The sequence below is a fragment of the Echinops telfairi genome, unplaced genomic scaffold (assembly GCF_000313985.2).
Source record: "Echinops telfairi isolate 266 unplaced genomic scaffold, ASM31398v2 ScPeMD7_3;HRSCAF=10, whole genome shotgun sequence".
Classification (NCBI taxonomy): Eukaryota; Metazoa; Chordata; class Mammalia; order Afrosoricida; family Tenrecidae; genus Echinops; species Echinops telfairi.
This window is the reverse complement of record NW_022103899.1, coordinates 45421897-45437815: the sequence shown is the minus strand read 5'-3', so window position 1 is coordinate 45437815 and position 15919 is coordinate 45421897. Positions and strand designations below refer to the sequence as shown.

Here is a 15919-nt window from a genome sequence, read left to right as displayed (position 1 = left end):
TGAAATATACTAGGACAATTCATTTCACCCATTTATTTTTGCCTCTTTAATGCGCTTACATGAAAATTTCAGATTACAGGTGGGGCTTTGTGCTACATCGGGGCCGGGGTGGTGCGCTGCTGTGTGGTTCGGTGGGAGATGCTTCCACGTGGCATTGAAAGGGAAATTCGAGGTGACTATTTCAAGGTGGCTTGTCGACATGGTCTGCAAATCACCTGCAGAAGGTCCTGAGCGTGGGTCCTGTGTCTGAGTGTGAACACCTTTATCTTCTTCCAGCTACAAAACACATCCTTGGGCCGACTGTTCATCATCTCCGTAAACCTGTACTGAGAACCTGGATGACAGGTTGGGTTTGGCTGGAAAAGACCCAGAAATCTGGGAAGTCCATTTACCTCGTCTTCACCCCTTCTTCATATCCTCACAGGACGCAAGGCGTGCTCTGAGGAACACGTGGAGAGTAATCCCCAGGCAGAGGTGATGCAGGTTCTAACAGTGCTCCAGGGCCCTTGCTGTGTGATGCCAGCTCTGGTTGTAAGCGTAGAGGAGCATGGTTGGAGGGGGGTCCCCAAGCCCCTCTTCCCAAATGCCTTTCCCGAGAGGTGAGTCTCCAGCTCCCAGGCAGAGCCCTGGACCTTGTCGGCCACCTCACACTCACGGGTGTCACCTCATACGTGGTGCCAGAGCAGGGAACTGGCGCTCTCCTCCACGGCAGGAATGGTCCTGGTGTGTCTGCTCCGCCCGTCTCTCCTTTTCCATGTCCTTCCCAGCTCACTCGGATTTATTCCCAGATCCAAACCCCGGCCAGGATCTGGCAGAAACTTCTCCCCTTGAACGTGTCTTCCAGGCGGCCTGATGTTCAGGGAGAGCAGGAGATGTGCCATGACCTCCACGTCGTGCCTGAGTGCCTGCACCGTGACCACCGCCACCATCAATAACGACAGTGTGGTTTGCAGCGGCAGCAGCAATAGTAGCAGCAGAAACAGCAAAAAAAGCGGCGACAGCAGCAACAGATGCAGCAGCAGCAGCTGCTGCAACCTCTGTGTGAGGTCACCTCCGGGCAACAGGGTAGGAAGCTGAGAGGGCTTGCCTCCCCGCCACCCCCCCTCCTGCCTAGGCCGGGCACTGTCCCCTGCATAGATTGGCCACCAGTGGCAGCAAGGAGCACAGCAAGACAACTCTGGGGGCGGTGGGACTCTAGGGAGGAGTGGCAGGGGCTGCTAGGGTCGCCGGTACTTCTCCTTTCTCTGGAAAGCTCCTTTTGTCCTGGGCCCGGAGGGCTTTGTATGGCTGGTTCCGTTTTGGAACTCTAAGGGGGGGTGGGGGAGGGCGTATAGGTGGACTACAGGGTACAGCTTTGTATGTTGTTATTGATGTGATAGTGGGCATGTTGGCCTCCCTGTGGACTGGGACTCATGTTTGGGAGGGCATCTCATTCCTCCAACGGTGCCACCCTGGGCCCATTAGCCCTCAGGCCCATGCCTTGTCCTGCCTTGCCTCTGTGGTAAGCTCAGAGCAGAGAAACACGCTCGCCCTTCCCGGCCCTCCCTACTTTGGGCAATGTCTTCTCAGGGGCCCCACCGATGTGGCTGCAGCTCTCGGGGCCCTAAAGAGCCCGCCTCGTCCCCACCCCTCTTGAGCCGATGACAGGTTCTGGAAATCCTTCACTTCTGGCTTCCCTCACTGGCCCCTGTTGTGAAAGTAATTCCCTACATCGAAGCCCCTCGTGTAAGCCCCTCGAGGGTGTCTGTTCTCTTGGTTGGACCTTATCGTTTGGCCTTTTGTGTTCAAGTCACGCTAAGCGTGTTTCTTTTTAAAACGTGGTGAACAGATACCTGCGAGACCCGTGAGCCCCGCAGCCTGCAGCCTCCACACTGACAATGTCGTGACAGCAGTCGCTTGCTGTGTGGGGCAACTTCCCCCAAGTTGTTCTGCCACCAGGAACGTCCAACTCAATGCCTCCTACCTAACCCAAACCCTTCTTTTTCCAACTCCTGACCACCTGCGGGCTTTCTGTCTGTCTGCTTCCTAGAAGTGAGGTTATCCTGCGCTGGTCCTTTGGCAACGGTCAGGTCCCCCTCGGCCTCCTGTCTTCTGGGCATGTCCATGGGCAGCAATGAAGCTTATAGGGCGTTGGCCTGCCCCCGGCTGTGACACTTCTCCTCCCTGGGTAAATCTAAAGAGGGAGCACCGTGTCGGCCACTAGAAAGCTCTCTGTAGATAGGGACACTGGGGGTGTGAGCTCCAAGAGAGAAGGGTGTGTTGGTTTTGGCCACCACTGTAATCTCAGCAGCTAGAAGAATGAGTGGTCAATAAGTGTGCGTTGAGTGAATGAGTATATACTTGTGTGATATCATACTCTAAAAGCAACGACTGGTCCAGGGGAAGCTATGACAGCAAGGGAATTGAACCTGCCTAGTGCCAGCTCTCCTGAAAGGGGCAGAGGTCCTGCTTCAGTCCTCCTGCCACTTGACTGTCCCCAGGGTCTCTGTGCTTCTCCCTCCTCTCCTCAGACCCAGAGAGCTTATGGGTCAACCTATGAAACCATCAGTCAGGATGAACAGGGCCAGCACTCCAAGTGGCCCTGGAAGACAGCATGGGGCGGGGCTCCGGCACAGGCAAATGGGCTTTTCCCTCTTTCCTGCCAGCCAGCTAGGGTGAGGGAATGGTGGAGCATCCCTGCAGTCTGGACAAGCAGCTAGGATACACTGGTCCAGCTGAGAGAAGCCGTGCCAAAGAGAGGGAGGCCTGGGAAGATGAGGAATGTACTGAGGGTGCACTGAAAAACAGAAGAAGCCAGCCAGGCCTGTATTTGTGTGCCAGGTGGAATTACTGGAGGGAGCGACGTCGGGAAGGGACTTCAGTTGGAAGGGTATCCACGGGGCTTAAAACAGACTTTCCAGCTCTAGGGCCTGCACACGCCTCGCCTTCTCGTCATCTTTGAATCCCACCCGCTAATATGCTCTTTCCTCTCCCCTCCTCCCTGTCAGCTGAAGCAACCTTCCAAGTCCCAGGGAGTTCAGATGTGCTTGCCAAAGAAGCAGGACCGAGTGAGGAGGATGGTCGTCTGGGGCATCGAGGTCGTGGAGGAGCTGCACTGGAAGGGCTGGGAGCTGGGGAAGGAGATGACTCGGCATCTGGCCCTGAAAAACCTCTCCTTGAAAATCCAGAAGATCAGTTACAGGTACCCAGTCGGCGAAAGTCAGACAGGCTTCCAGCCTCCCACTTCCCTCACCAATCCTGATGCCGCCTGTCCCTCCCACAACACTCTCTGTTTTCCAACTGGTTGCTGTCATTTATTGCAATGGCCACTCGGACGTCGCAGACAATGCCCATGGCTGAGAGGCTAGTTCATGAAGGTGACAGATGACAATTCAGGCGAGAAATGCTCAGCATGCAGCGGTTGAGTCCGGACAACTGCTGCCTGACGTAACTAGGAAAGCTGAGATTAACGGTGACAGTTGGCGGTGTGAATTCCCCAACGTTGTTCTCCTTTGAAATTGTCTTGGCTCCCATGGCATTGGACGACGGTGCTGGTGAAGACTACTGAAAGCTCCACGGACTGCCAAAAGAGCCAACATCTGTCTGGGAAGAAGTACAGCCAGAAGGCTCCTTAGAGGCAAGGATGACGAGACTTGGTCTAATGTACTTTGGACACATTGTCAGGTACTTTCCAGCACCTCGTCCACATGGGAACGCTGGGCTATGAACAGAGAAGACGGCGAGGAACCGTCATTTGAACAACGGTGTTGGTGAAGAACTTGGCAACTATTGTGACTGCTGGAAGGACACACGCGTCCGTCTCCGAAGAAGGGCCACCAGCATGCTCCTGAGAGGTGAGGACAGCGAGCCTTCCTCTCCTTCGGAGACCAGCTCCCGCGAAAGGACCTCCTGCTTGATAAAGTGGGCGATCAGCCACAAAGAAGAAGACCATCGAGAAGCTGGACTGGCCCCTTGGCTCCGGCCATGGGGGCATACACAACAGCTTTGGTTAGGGTGGGTCAGGACTGGGCGGGGTTTTGCTCCTGGTGCACTGGGTCACTGTGAGTCAGAACCAACTTGGCGGCATCTAACAACAGCAGCGGCGGCCATGCAGCGGGAAAGACCAGACAATCTACTCTCATAAAAGTCCCAGCCTAGAAAACAAAACTGCCCCTGGGGCACTTCCACCCCATCCTATGAGGTTACTATGAGCTGGCATCGACTTAACAACACACAACAACGGCCATCAAACTTAACTATGGTTCTTGAGCCAGTCTTAGTCAGTGATATTTCCCTAGGGCGATGCATATTTCGAAGGAGCCCTGGTGGTGTAGTGAGTTACACATAGGGCTGCTCACCACAAGGTCAGCTGTTCGAAACCACTCAGGAGAAAGATAAGGCTTTCTATTCCAGTAAAGATTCACAGTCTTGGAACACCCCCCTCCCACCCCAGGGGCAGCTCCACCCTGCCCTATAGGGTCTCTGTGACTAGGCATGGACTAGGCATGGACTAGATGGCAGTTGAGGGCAGTTGTACATGAAATGTTAACCCTTACTGGTATGGAGTCGTGGAAAAGGTCCTTTGATTGGGGACAGTTTTAAAGTCAGAAGCATCTTCAGTTGTGACCCACCCTGAGATTCTCGCTCTGCTGGGATCTCTGCAAAGGCATCCTGGCACCTCCATTCTCAGCATTGGTTTCTCCCAGCTCAGGGATTCTGTTAAATTAACAGTCCCTCCCCGCCACTCTCCCTACTGCCCACCACGCCGAGCAGAGGGGTCAATGCTGCTGCTTTGCCCTAAATCCATTGATTCGGTGCTCTCAGAAGTCTGAGAGAGGAGCAGGGGCCAGAGGGGGCCCAATGAGTCCTGAGGTGCAATAGTTACTCAGCTGCTAATCGAAAGGTTGGTGGTTCAAAGCCACCCAACGGTTCCTCAGGAGAAAGAGCCGGCCTGCTTCCTTCAAGACTACAGTCAAGAAAACCCAATTGGGGCAGTTCTACTCTCACGCACGGGGTCATTCAGAGCTGGCACTGATTGAACAGCACAGCAGAACCCAGCAATAACAGAGGGGGCCTGAGCCAGGAGGAGGGAGAGAGGTCCCGATGAGAGGTCCCCTGTGGTGCCCCCTTCATGGTGCCATGGTCAGGGTCTCTTCTCCAGGAGAGAGGCTGCCTGCCGTCTTCCTTCCCCCTCTGACTGCCTCTGCCCTGCTCCTGAGCCGCTTCTCCCGGGCTGTCTTCCGCAGGCCTCCCAAGACGAAGTTCTTCTACACCGTTATCCCTCAGCCCATCTTACTGAGTCCAGGCATCACCTTCAACCTCCCCATCTTCTTTCGGCCTCTGGAGGAGGTAGGGCATCTGCCAGAGCTGGAAGAGGTGGGAGGGACACGAGGACAAGGACTGAGCAGGGTAGCAGGGTTTCCATGCAGCCCCGTATCCCACCACCCACCAAGAAGCCCCAGAAAGGGGCTCAGACCCAAATCTCACCGAGGCAGGGACAGTGTCCAGGCTGTGGTACTGGCTAGCCCCAGATGCCTAGGCCTCTTCCTGTTCCCCCAAAGCCTCCCCGACTAGTACAGGAGGCCCGCAGAGGAGGACCTATACCTCTGAGAGCGAGACGGTGTTGAAAACCAGGAGGGTGTTTCCCATACAGCCCAGCCCCTCGATCATCGAGTTGGAGTGGCTGAGGCTGTGGGGGAGGGGAGGTGCTCCCTGTTCAGAGCCTGCCTCCTCTCCTCCCTGCTCCGGACCCTGCAGAAGGAGTACATGGACCAGCTGTGGTTTGATAAAGCGGATGACTCGTTCTGTGTAGACCTGAGGGCCATGCTGCCCCGTCACAAGCTGATCTGCCCTGAATTCCTGAAGCTGCCCATGTGCGCCGTGGGGGCCATGGTCGAGGCCTGGTTCTGCCTGGACAATGTGGGGTGAGGGCAGAGGCTGAGCCTCACTCCCCCTTGAAGTGAGGGGTGTCTGGAGGGGACAGTTGGGTTGGGGGGGTGGCTATCCTAAAGCAGGGCACTGGCCAGCGGAGCACAGGAGCTCTGACTGCCTCCAACCTCCCCCTCCCCCAGGGACCTGCCCACCTTCTTCAACTGGGAGGTCTCCAACCCATTCCAGATACAGCCCACCACAGGGCTACTGGAGCCAGGTCAGACCTGTCAGGCCAAGGTGACCTTCCATCCACTCAAGACTGCCACCCACGAGATGCTGGCTATATGCTGGTTTGGGGACAAGGGCGATCAAAAGACTAGCATCCAGCTGGAGGCTTTGGGTGAGGACCCACCCTCGCCCATCCCTGTCGGTCACAGCCCCCTGGATCCCAAAGCTTCAGTAGGCCCCACCTCCTGCCTTGGCTCCCAGGGGGCCTGCCCTCCCCTTAGCCCTGCTGCTACTGCCTGCCTTGGGGTTAAAGGCAGGGCTTTCCAGGGCAACTTTTGCCTTCTGCATAGAACTGTCTGGCTGGGGTCCCAAAGAGCCTGTCAGCCCTTCTCCCATCCCCCATGCCACAAGCCTCTGTCTTTCCCCAGCCAAGTGTGCCCAGCTGGTGGTGACCCTAAAGCAGAAGCGACCTGAAGACCAGGACGCCGAGGGCTGCCAGAAGGTGCTGCACTTTGGCTCTGTCCCTGTGGGCTGCACCGCCGAGAGGCAGATCATGCTGTTTAACCCAACCATGGTAGGCGCCCTGGTGTCTCTGCACTGCAGGACTGGGCGCTCCTACCACCCCCTTCCCCCAATCCCCGTACATCAGACCCTGCAACCCTGGGCCTCCTGGATGGAGTCCATGCTGTGAATGCCCCTCTCCTGGCAGCTGGGACGTCCCCCAAGCCACAGAGCACCCCATGAAGACTACCATCATGGGGCTCCTCAATGAGGAGGAAAAGGGCCTTCTGGGTGGCCCGGGTCCCTGAGGGCTCAAAGAGCCTGCATTCAGCCACTCACCTACCGGTTGGCAGTTGAAACCCACCCCGTGGCAACGCAACAGCCCGCCCTGGCGTCTTCTTCCATAAAGACCCTGGGATTAAAAAAAAAAAAAAAGACCCTGGGACTTCATTCTGCTCCAACTGGGCAACTGGGTTGGTGTTTTGGTTCCTGCTCAGGGCCTGGGCCATGGGACCTTCCTTCGGCCAGGTGACATGTTCATGGCCTGAGGAGGGGGCACAAGCCAGGGTCAGTGTCCTGGGCCCTGACTTCCCTGCCTGACCCGGGCCCCACAGGTGAGTGCCCCCTTCCGGATCGAAGTGGTCCCAGACATGCTGATCAAAGACCGGGCCTTCTCGTGTCACATAATGAACGGCATCGTGCCCCCGGGAGAGAAGAAATGCGTGTCCCTGTTCTTCCACCCCAAGACCCTGGACGACAGAACCGTGGACTACGTCTCCATCGTGCCCGCTGGCTGTGCCTCCCACATTCTGCTCAAAGTCGTTGGCTTCTGCATAGGTACTGACACGTCCCGGCCCAGGCCCCCTCCCACTGCAGGAGCAGCCCACCCGTACCATTCCCTCCTTGTCCCCTTCCAAGGGGCCTGCGCTTCCTGGCTCCGAAGTCTGGGTATCTGCTGCCCCCTGGCGTGCTCCATGCGGATTCGCCGTGGCCCCCTGAGGTTCTACTTCTGTGGCTGGCCTCCTCCGCCTGGCCGCCCGTCTTCAGCCAGCTGGCACCCTTTCTGAGACACCCTTGGGCAGCGAATCAGGGTCCCCCGCCCGCTCCCCAGGTGTCAGAGTCACCCTCAGGCCTCGTCTCCCACGCCAGGTCCAGCGGTGGCCCTGAAGCACGACTACGTCAACTTCAGCTGCATCGCCCTCGGGTCAAGCGCCGAGAGGTTCCTGTGGTTGGAGAACCAGGCCGGCTGCACGGCCTACTTCCAGTTTGACATCGACTGCAGGGAGAGCGTCTTCGGCATCAGACCCGCCTTCGGGACGCTGGCAGGCAAGGCCCGCTTGGCCCTGCGCTGCACCTTCCGACCCACCCACCCCATCATCTACTTCCGGAGGGTGGCCTGCCTCATCCACCACCAGGTAGGAGGCGGCGGAGGGAGGGGCCGGTCCGAGGGGGCGGGGCTCCCCAGCCGGAACCAGGTTAGGGGTGCTGGATGTGCCAAACAGAGGCCAGGGAGGAAGCCCGTGCCCCCTGTATTTGAAGCTTCCGGGGCTGTCTGCCTGGCACGTGTCCTCATCCAGGGGCTCCGGACGGCTCTGAGAGGTGGGGGGTGCTGGTCTCCTGATGCTGCCATGACGCTTCTGTCGCTGCTATCAGGCCTTCACACCCCACCCCGCAAGCAAGTGCCCCGCAGGCAGGGACAGGAGCATTAGGACCCCTGGGAGAGGTTGCACAGCTGTTCCCTGACCTTGGAACCCGCAGCCCCAGTGAAGGCTGCCGCCCAGGCCTGCCCCAACAGGATGCCCTGGCTCTGGGTAGCATCCTTCTGGGGTGGGGGGTGGGGGTGGGGGGCTTTCCCTAGTGCTCAGGAGGCACAGTGTGGCCCCAGGAAAGGACTTAGCAGAAGGAGGGTCCAAGGAAGGACGGGGCACAGGGAAGATGCCTGGTGATTGGCTGTGGATGCACAGTGGAGCCCTGGAGTCCAAGGAGACAGCACCCTGCTTGAGGGCCCCAGAGGGCTGGGGGTTGTTCTAGGCCCCCTCCATCCCCAGATCCCGGTGCTGGTGCTCACGGGGCCATCCTGTAGGGTCTGCCCTGCCGCCTGTGCGCCCCTCCTTCTACTACCAGCACCCTGAATGTCCCCCCACCCCCCGCCGCCCTTCCCACACTCATTCCATCTCTCACGACACTGCAGGACCCCATGTTCTTGGACCTGCTGGGGACCTGCCACTCAGACAGCACCAAGCCGGCCATCCTGCATCCCCAGCACCTCACTTGGTATCGCACCCACCTGGTCCGGGGCCTGACGCAGTACCCACCTGACATCTTGGGCGCCATGCTGAGGGAGGATAAGTTGGAGCAGGATGAGAATGGGGCCCTCATGATCCCTAACGAGGTGCGGTGTGGGCTGGCCCTCCACAGCGCCCTAGGGGGTGAGGATGGGGGTGCCGGGGAGCAGGCTGCCTCCTCGCCCTAGCCTGTGCCCTTTTCTCTAGCTCCTGAGCGATCCGGGCCCCTGCAGTGACCCCTCTTGGACCTGTCTCCAGGAGCAGGACCTGGAGGACAAGCAGCCCCCGGAGTACTCTGACATCCCCCCTATGATGGAGTACATTTACGACGGCACTGGCGACATGACCATCTTCCCCCCGCCCATCAGCATAGAGCCTATGGAGGTGGACTTTGGGTCCTGTCCAGGGCCGGAGGCCCCCACCCCTGTCTCCCTGTGCCTGATGAACCACACCAAGGGCAAGATCACTGTGGTCTGGACACGCAGGCCTGACTGTCCCTTCTGGGTGAGCCCAGTCACCTGTGACGTGCCCCCACTCAAGTCCACCGCCCTGCGCCTCCACTTCCAGCCGCCTTACGCCAACTGCCTGTGCATGGCGGAGCTGGAGGTCTTTGCTGTCTACAAGGTGTGTGCACTCAGAGGGGGCCCTCTCTCGCCCCCTTTCTTCTTCCAGACTCGTGGCCTTCCTTGATCAAGGGTGCCCTCCCACCCCTTATTAAGGGAGCACTCAGCTGGGACCCAACTGGGCAGAGTTACCCCCCCCCCAGAGTGGACCCTCCAAAAGGAGTATGGGTATGAGCCAGGCGCTGGGGTCATCTGGGTCGGAGCCATGTGCGGCAGTCTCTGCCGGCCTCATCCCCTGGTGGTGTGCCCTGCCAAGAGGACAGAGTAGAACTGCCCCTCGAGTGTGCGGGGCTGTCATCTTTACAGGACAGTCACCAGCCACGGCCTCTGAGCTGACCAGGGCTCCTACAGAGCCAGTTACTCGGCTCTTTCATCTTCCTTCTTGGCTCAGCCCACCTGCTGTTGTTCCTCCCCAAGGGCAGGGCAGGGGGGCCAGGGCCAAGAGAAGAATGGCAGCCGTGCAGACAGGACCCAGAGCCTTGGCGCAGCTCCGTAGCCCTAGGCAAGTTGCTCAGCATCTCTGAGCGCTGGCCCAGTCGTCCTATGAATCCAGGGTCACAGGCAAAATGTGGAGAGCCCCTCCTAAACCCACACCCAAGTCCACTGCCATCAAGTTGATTCTGACTCATGGTAACCCCATTTAGGGGTTCTGAGGCGGCAAACCTTTGTGGGCACAGAGAGCCCCGCAGTTCTCTCCAGGAGAGGCTGATGGGTTTGATCTGTGAACCTTGTGGTTAGTGGACCTCATATTTATCCCACAAAACCTGGTGGGGGAAGTGGGGGGCTTGTCACCATTCTAACATCTCAGCAGCTGGCCGTGTGGGGGAATGAGGCCGAGTGGGTCCGTCTTGGGTTTCAGATTGCACTGCCCCCACTGGCAGCTGCGTCCAGTTCCAGAGCCCTGAGTGGGAAGCCCAGGGACAAACAGAATGAGAAGCATCGTCTCCCTAATTTTGATGTAGTTCTTGCCCTGTGAATGTGCTGAGAGCCTTGGTTCTGTTGGGTCCAGTAAGCACCTTGTTAAAAGGAACCTCAGAGGTGTTACTCTTTTTTTAGGGTGATAAATTTTGTTTAAAAAATCATTTTATTGGGGGCTCCTACAACTCTTATCACAATCCATACACCAACTGAATCAGGCATGTTTGTACATGTGTTGCCTTCATTCTTTTCTAGACATTTACTTTCTTTTGAGTCCTTGGTATCAGCTCTTTTTTTTCTAATCATTTTATTAGGGGCTCATACAACTCTTATCGCAGTCCATACATACATCAATTGTGTAAAGCACAAATGTACATTCATTGCCCTCATCATTCTCAAAACATTTGCTCTCCACTTAAGCCCCTGGCTTCAGGTCCTCATTTTCCCCCTCCCTCCCCACTCCCCACTCCCCTGTGAATCCCTGATAATTTATAAATTATTATTTTTCCATATCTTGCCCTGACCGACATCTCCCTTCACCCACTTTACTGTTGTCCATCCCTCAGGGAGGGGGTCACATGTAGATCCTTGTTACCTCTTTTGACGTGGCCTTGGGCAGCTCTACAATTACGCTGGTGGCTGCCCCGGGACCGAGTTCTCTGGAACCTTCCCAGCAAAGAATGAATGCCACTTTCACAGCCTCATGTCTGGCCCTGGCCCACCCTCCTCTTCCCTGGGTGGGTAGGGGCCGAGAGGGTGGGACTCCTGCAGCCTGGGGTCTGGGCGGATTCCCCCAGGCTCTGAGCTGGCTGCCCGCTCGGCCCCAGGTCCTGCAGAACTACAATAACATCGAGGAGGAATGCACCGTGTGCCCTTCCTGGTGTCTGACGCTGCCGGTGCAAGGCCACAGCTACTCGGAGGCTTTCGAGCACCACATCCCCCAGTACTCCCTGGATGCCCCCAAGGTGAGTGTGGCCCCGAGGCAGCAGAGGGAGGTGGCAGGGGACCCGTGATTTCCACCTTGATCTGCAATTCCTCCTCCATCCCACCCATAAACTCCCTGGCCAGCCCTGGGCTCTGGGCCAGCCACGGGGTCTTCCTGTGGCAGACCTTGGGGACTGCGTGGATGACCCAGCAGCCGAGAACCTGGACACTTGGCTCTGCCTTCTGAAACCCTCACGTGGTCAGCCCGCACTTCTCGGGGTTAAGACTTGTTGACACTTCCATGGGCCTGTGCAGGCTACTGAGCACCTGGACAGCCAGGCCCTAGACTCAGAGACACCCAGACCAGTAGGAAGCCAGCACCAGTCCTCAGCTTAGATCCCTTCCTCAAACCAAGCCAAGATCAATGCCATCATGACTCCGACTCATAATGACCCTACAGGGCTGGGTAGAATGGCCCCAGTGGGTTTCCTCCGAGTCTGTACATCTGGATGGGAGTGGAAAGGGTATTTTTTTCCTGAGGCTCAAACTGCTGGCTGGCTTGTAACTCCCTTCACCACCAGGGGCCCCAGATGCCTTCCTCAGGAAGTCTTAACCCCTAGACCTCTGCCAAGGGGCTTGGGAGGCCTGCATCTGTCTCAAGAGGCAGGAGGACACAGGGCTTCAAAGCACAGGCAGGCCAGCATCCCAGTCCAAGCCACCTGGTGTCCTCTTCTGGCTTCAGGGCACCTCCCCTCCAGCGGTGTCAAATTTTCCCTCTATGCTCTCTACCCTCCTGCCTCACAGTGTTGGGAAGCTGCTCCCCACACCAGCTGTGCTTCTGCCCTGCAGCAACCCCCCCACCTGAACCATCCCACCCACGAGGGCACCCCCGCCTCCCAGCTTTGAGGTCCTGCCCCTTTACCCTTCTGGGTCCTTCCTGCAGCGTCTGAGGGGTGGGGAGTGCGGACTACTGCACCAGCTGCATGGGACGTGGGGCAAGGCGTGTGGGCTTGTCCTCTGCAGCTGCTCAACCCTCACCGAGGCTGGCCCACCCTTCCCACATCAAAGGAGGGTTTGGGATCTGGGGTTAGAGCGGCTTTCCTTCCTCAGAGGGGCGCTCCCTTCAGCTGCCTGCTCCAGAATCATCTAGAAGGGTTTGCTTGCCCTGGAAATTCTAGACTAGGATCTAGTCTATAAGGAGGGTGTGTGTGGGGGGGGGTGTTCCAGGGACACTCCCTGAAGGGAGTACCTTCAAAAGAGAAAGTCTCTACTCCCACCTCTTGGAGGTTGGTGTTTCCTGGGGCCTCCTGTTTCTGTGGTCACTCATCTCCCTCTCTGAATGTCTCTGGAGAGGGATTCCCGGACGCCCCCCTCCCAGGGTGCTGAGGGGGATGAATGGAAGCCCTCTTTGGAGATGGCCCTGCCTGAGTCCCCACACACTTCCTGGGTGGAGGGGTGGGGGGAATGGCAACATGAGCAGGGTCCCTCTGGACCCCTCTCTCCCCTCCCCCAGCTATTCCCCCCTGTGCCTGCCGGGGAGCCCTCCTGTTGCAGCCTGCTGCTCATCAACAAAAGCTCCATGCTGTTGACCTTCAACCTGGAGTCCCAAAGCAGCCCAGACATCATGCTACGACCCACCTCGGGCCTCGTGGCCCCCGGGGCCCACCAGATCATCCTCGTCTGCACCTACCCCAGGGGCAACTCTTGGAGAGAGCACGTCTTCTACCTGCTGTTCAACTCCTGCTCCCAGTATGTTCAGGTAGGTGGCCGGCCGGCCAGGCCCCATTTTCCAAGCCACCTTCTGTAGCTAGCCCGACAGCTCTCCTTAAAGAGCGTGTGTCACCTGGTCCTCTCTCCGTCCATGGGTCCTCCTCATTCCCTACCCACCCTGCCCTGAGCTGTCTGGGCCCAAGCTGGAGGAGGACCAGCTGATGCCCACTGTGGCTTCCTGGGTACTGGGGGAAGGGGTGTGTGTGTGTGTGTGTGTGTGTGTGTGTGTGTGTGTGTGTGTGTGTGTGTCAGGGCTGCAGCGTGCGGGCAGAGGCCTCCCCTCCCTCCTCTGGCCCCAGGAGGTGCACATGCAGAGCCGAGAAGAGCCGCTGCAGCTCGACACCTGTAAGAACATCTTCTTCAAACCCACCTCGGTGGGCTGCTCCTCCACCAGCCCCTTAACCCTGCACAACCCCACCCGGCTGCCCCTGGAGTTTGAGTGGAGGGTGTCCGAGGAGTACTGCAAGATACTGGCTGTCCAGCCCGCCCGGGGTCTCATCCAGGCCAATGAGACCACTGTGAGTGCCCCCCGCCCCAAGCGGGGGTGGGGGGTGGGGGGTCTGCGGAGCATGGGCCAGGCATGAGTGTGCACTGTCAACCCGCAGTCCCCACCCCCTAATCGTATGACCGTCATCATCACCCCCAGCAGCATGGAGACCCCGAGAGAAGGAGCTGTGTACAAAAATGCTAAGTTCCATCTTTATACAGAAGTGCAGAGCTGGGCTTGTGGTCCCAGGGCCCCTGGGAGTGCCCTTTCCAAAGTATCACTCCTGTCCCTGAGCTAGCTCCGTTTGGATGCAGAGGGTGGCCACGGGGTGAGGCCCGGGGCTCCCTGATCGAAAAGGACAGGAGTTTGGGCCCCAAGATAACGGGACTGTTCCTGGCCTAGGGCCCACCTTGGGACAGGAATCACCAGCATGGGGTGTCTATGTGCCCAGAGAACAGGCACTGGGCTGGCAAGAGGTGGCACTGAGAGTCCCCCGCCCAGCTCCGGCCCTCAACCACTCTGTGACCTTGGGCAAATCGCCCCAGTCCTCTGAGTCCCCAGTGTCTCACCAGGGATGAAGGCATGAGAAGCTTAGCTCTGCCTTTGAGAGAGAGCATAATGCAAAACACTGAATGGGGAACAGGGCGAAGGCTCTGCAGGGGCCCACTGAGGACCAGCACCTTGGGATGGGCTTCCAGGAGGCCCTCCCCCAAGGAGTGCATCTGCCACCCTAGACCCTGATGTGGATCTTCAGCCCTTTGGAGGATCTCAAGTACCTGTTCCGGGTGGGAATGTGGGTCTGGGAAGCCGGCCTGCCCCCCAACACCAAGCCCACCACCACCACCCACTCCCTGCTGCAGCTAGCGGGCATGGGCATCACCACCAGTCTATCTGTGAGTGAGAGAGCCCTGGTGGGGGTGGGGCAGAGTGGGGCAGGGAGGAGGTGGGTGCTAGCATCGACTGGCTGACTCTGACCCCCAGGCCCAGGAGCAGGAGCTGGACTTCGGGAACATACTGGTCAACAGCAGGCCATGCCGGGAGCTGGTGCTCCTGAACCAGAGCAAGTGCACGCTCCACTACCGCCTCTCCCTAGAGCAGAGGAGCCCGGAGCTCTCCGCCCACCAGCACCCGGGTACTCAGGCAGGGCCAGGAGGGAGAGGCGGGTGGGCACCCGTGAAGAAGGCGGTGCTTATGCAGGAGGGTTCAAAACCCCAGTGCTTCAGCTCCCCAGATGGTTGCCACTGGGCCGGGAACTCTGTCCAAGTTTCCGCTCCGAACTCTGCTGCTTGTCCCGGCTCCAGCCGCTCCTCGCTCCTCGGCTGGTCCAGGGGAGGGTGTGGAGGACACTGCAGGAGGAGAGACCGGGCATCCCATGTGCTGGGGACTTCCTCTGCCCCTGACCACCCTCAACCCTGGGTCATCCCCGAGCAGATCTGCAGCTGGAACGCACAGAGGGGATCATGCCACCCAACTCCCAGGACAGCGTCGGCCTGATTGCCTGCCCCACGCGCCGGGCCCAGTATGCCTGGACCATCCGCTACTCGCTCCTCTCGCCCAGAGGTAGCTGGCCCACCTCACCTGGCGGTCTGGGGTCTGGAGAGGGCAGGCCCGCTCTCAGAGGCGGTGTGGTGGCGCTGCAGGTCAAGCAGTCAAGGGTCCACCTTGTGTGCCTGGTACCTGTGCCATACACATCTCACCTTTCTGCGGTAGGCAGTGGGGGGTGGGGGTGGGGTGGGGGAGTCTGCGTGTGCCGGAGCTTCAGAGGCTGGGGAGGGGATGTTCTCCTGGCTTGCTGTGGGACCCCTGGGCCTCAGCCTTCCTCTCTGCAAGAGGGCATCATGCTGCACCTATCCCGTGGGTGGCAGCACGGACAGGGGTCCTGGCGTGGACTCGGGGCCCCGCTGTGCACGTGCGATGGGTTCCTGGCTCTAGAGCTTATTCTCCATGGGATGCCGGCGAGCAGTGTCGCCTCTCCATGCCTCAGTTTCCTCATCGGCCAGGTGGGGAGAGTCACAGCCCAAAGGCAACCAAACAGGCGGCAGTGTTGACACCCACGGGCCTCAGAGACAGTGTGCCAAGTGAGAAGCCAGACAAAAGGCCACCACTTGGTGATTCTGCTCCTATGAAATGTCCAGAGAAGGCAAATGTGTAGTCAGAATGTAGAGCCTGGGGGTGGGGGTGGGGGGCAGAGCCCCAGTGGTTCCCCAATGGACGGGTAGCCACGAGGTCAGAGGTTCAGACCCAGGCGCTCCACTCCTGCAGTTTGAACCCTCAAATGCACACAGTAGTTGAGAGTAGAAATCTGCTGGACAGCAGTGGGGGCGGGGGGGTGG

General features: G+C 58.8%; 1 protein-coding gene across 1 annotated transcript in view; it reads left to right on the top strand.

Moving 5' to 3' along the window:
• Positions 1–879: 879 nt before the first annotated feature.
• The window catches only part of CFAP65 (cilia and flagella associated protein 65), a 31555-nt gene continuing 16515 nt past the window's right edge, over positions 880–15919 (top strand). The window contains exons 1-16 of the mRNA XM_004701797.1: positions 880–1065; positions 2988–3181; positions 5226–5328; positions 5737–5903; positions 6051–6250; positions 6507–6652; positions 7194–7416; positions 7729–7994; positions 8771–8971; positions 9129–9488; positions 11233–11370; positions 12843–13088; positions 13399–13617; positions 14321–14479; positions 14568–14718; positions 15015–15146. Coding sequence (XP_004701854.1) covers positions 880–1065; positions 2988–3181; positions 5226–5328; positions 5737–5903; positions 6051–6250; positions 6507–6652; positions 7194–7416; positions 7729–7994; positions 8771–8971; positions 9129–9488; positions 11233–11370; positions 12843–13088; positions 13399–13617; positions 14321–14479; positions 14568–14718; positions 15015–15146 — 3091 coding nt within the window. The remainder of the gene's footprint in view (positions 1066–2987; positions 3182–5225; positions 5329–5736; positions 5904–6050; positions 6251–6506; positions 6653–7193; positions 7417–7728; positions 7995–8770; positions 8972–9128; positions 9489–11232; positions 11371–12842; positions 13089–13398; positions 13618–14320; positions 14480–14567; positions 14719–15014; positions 15147–15919) is intronic.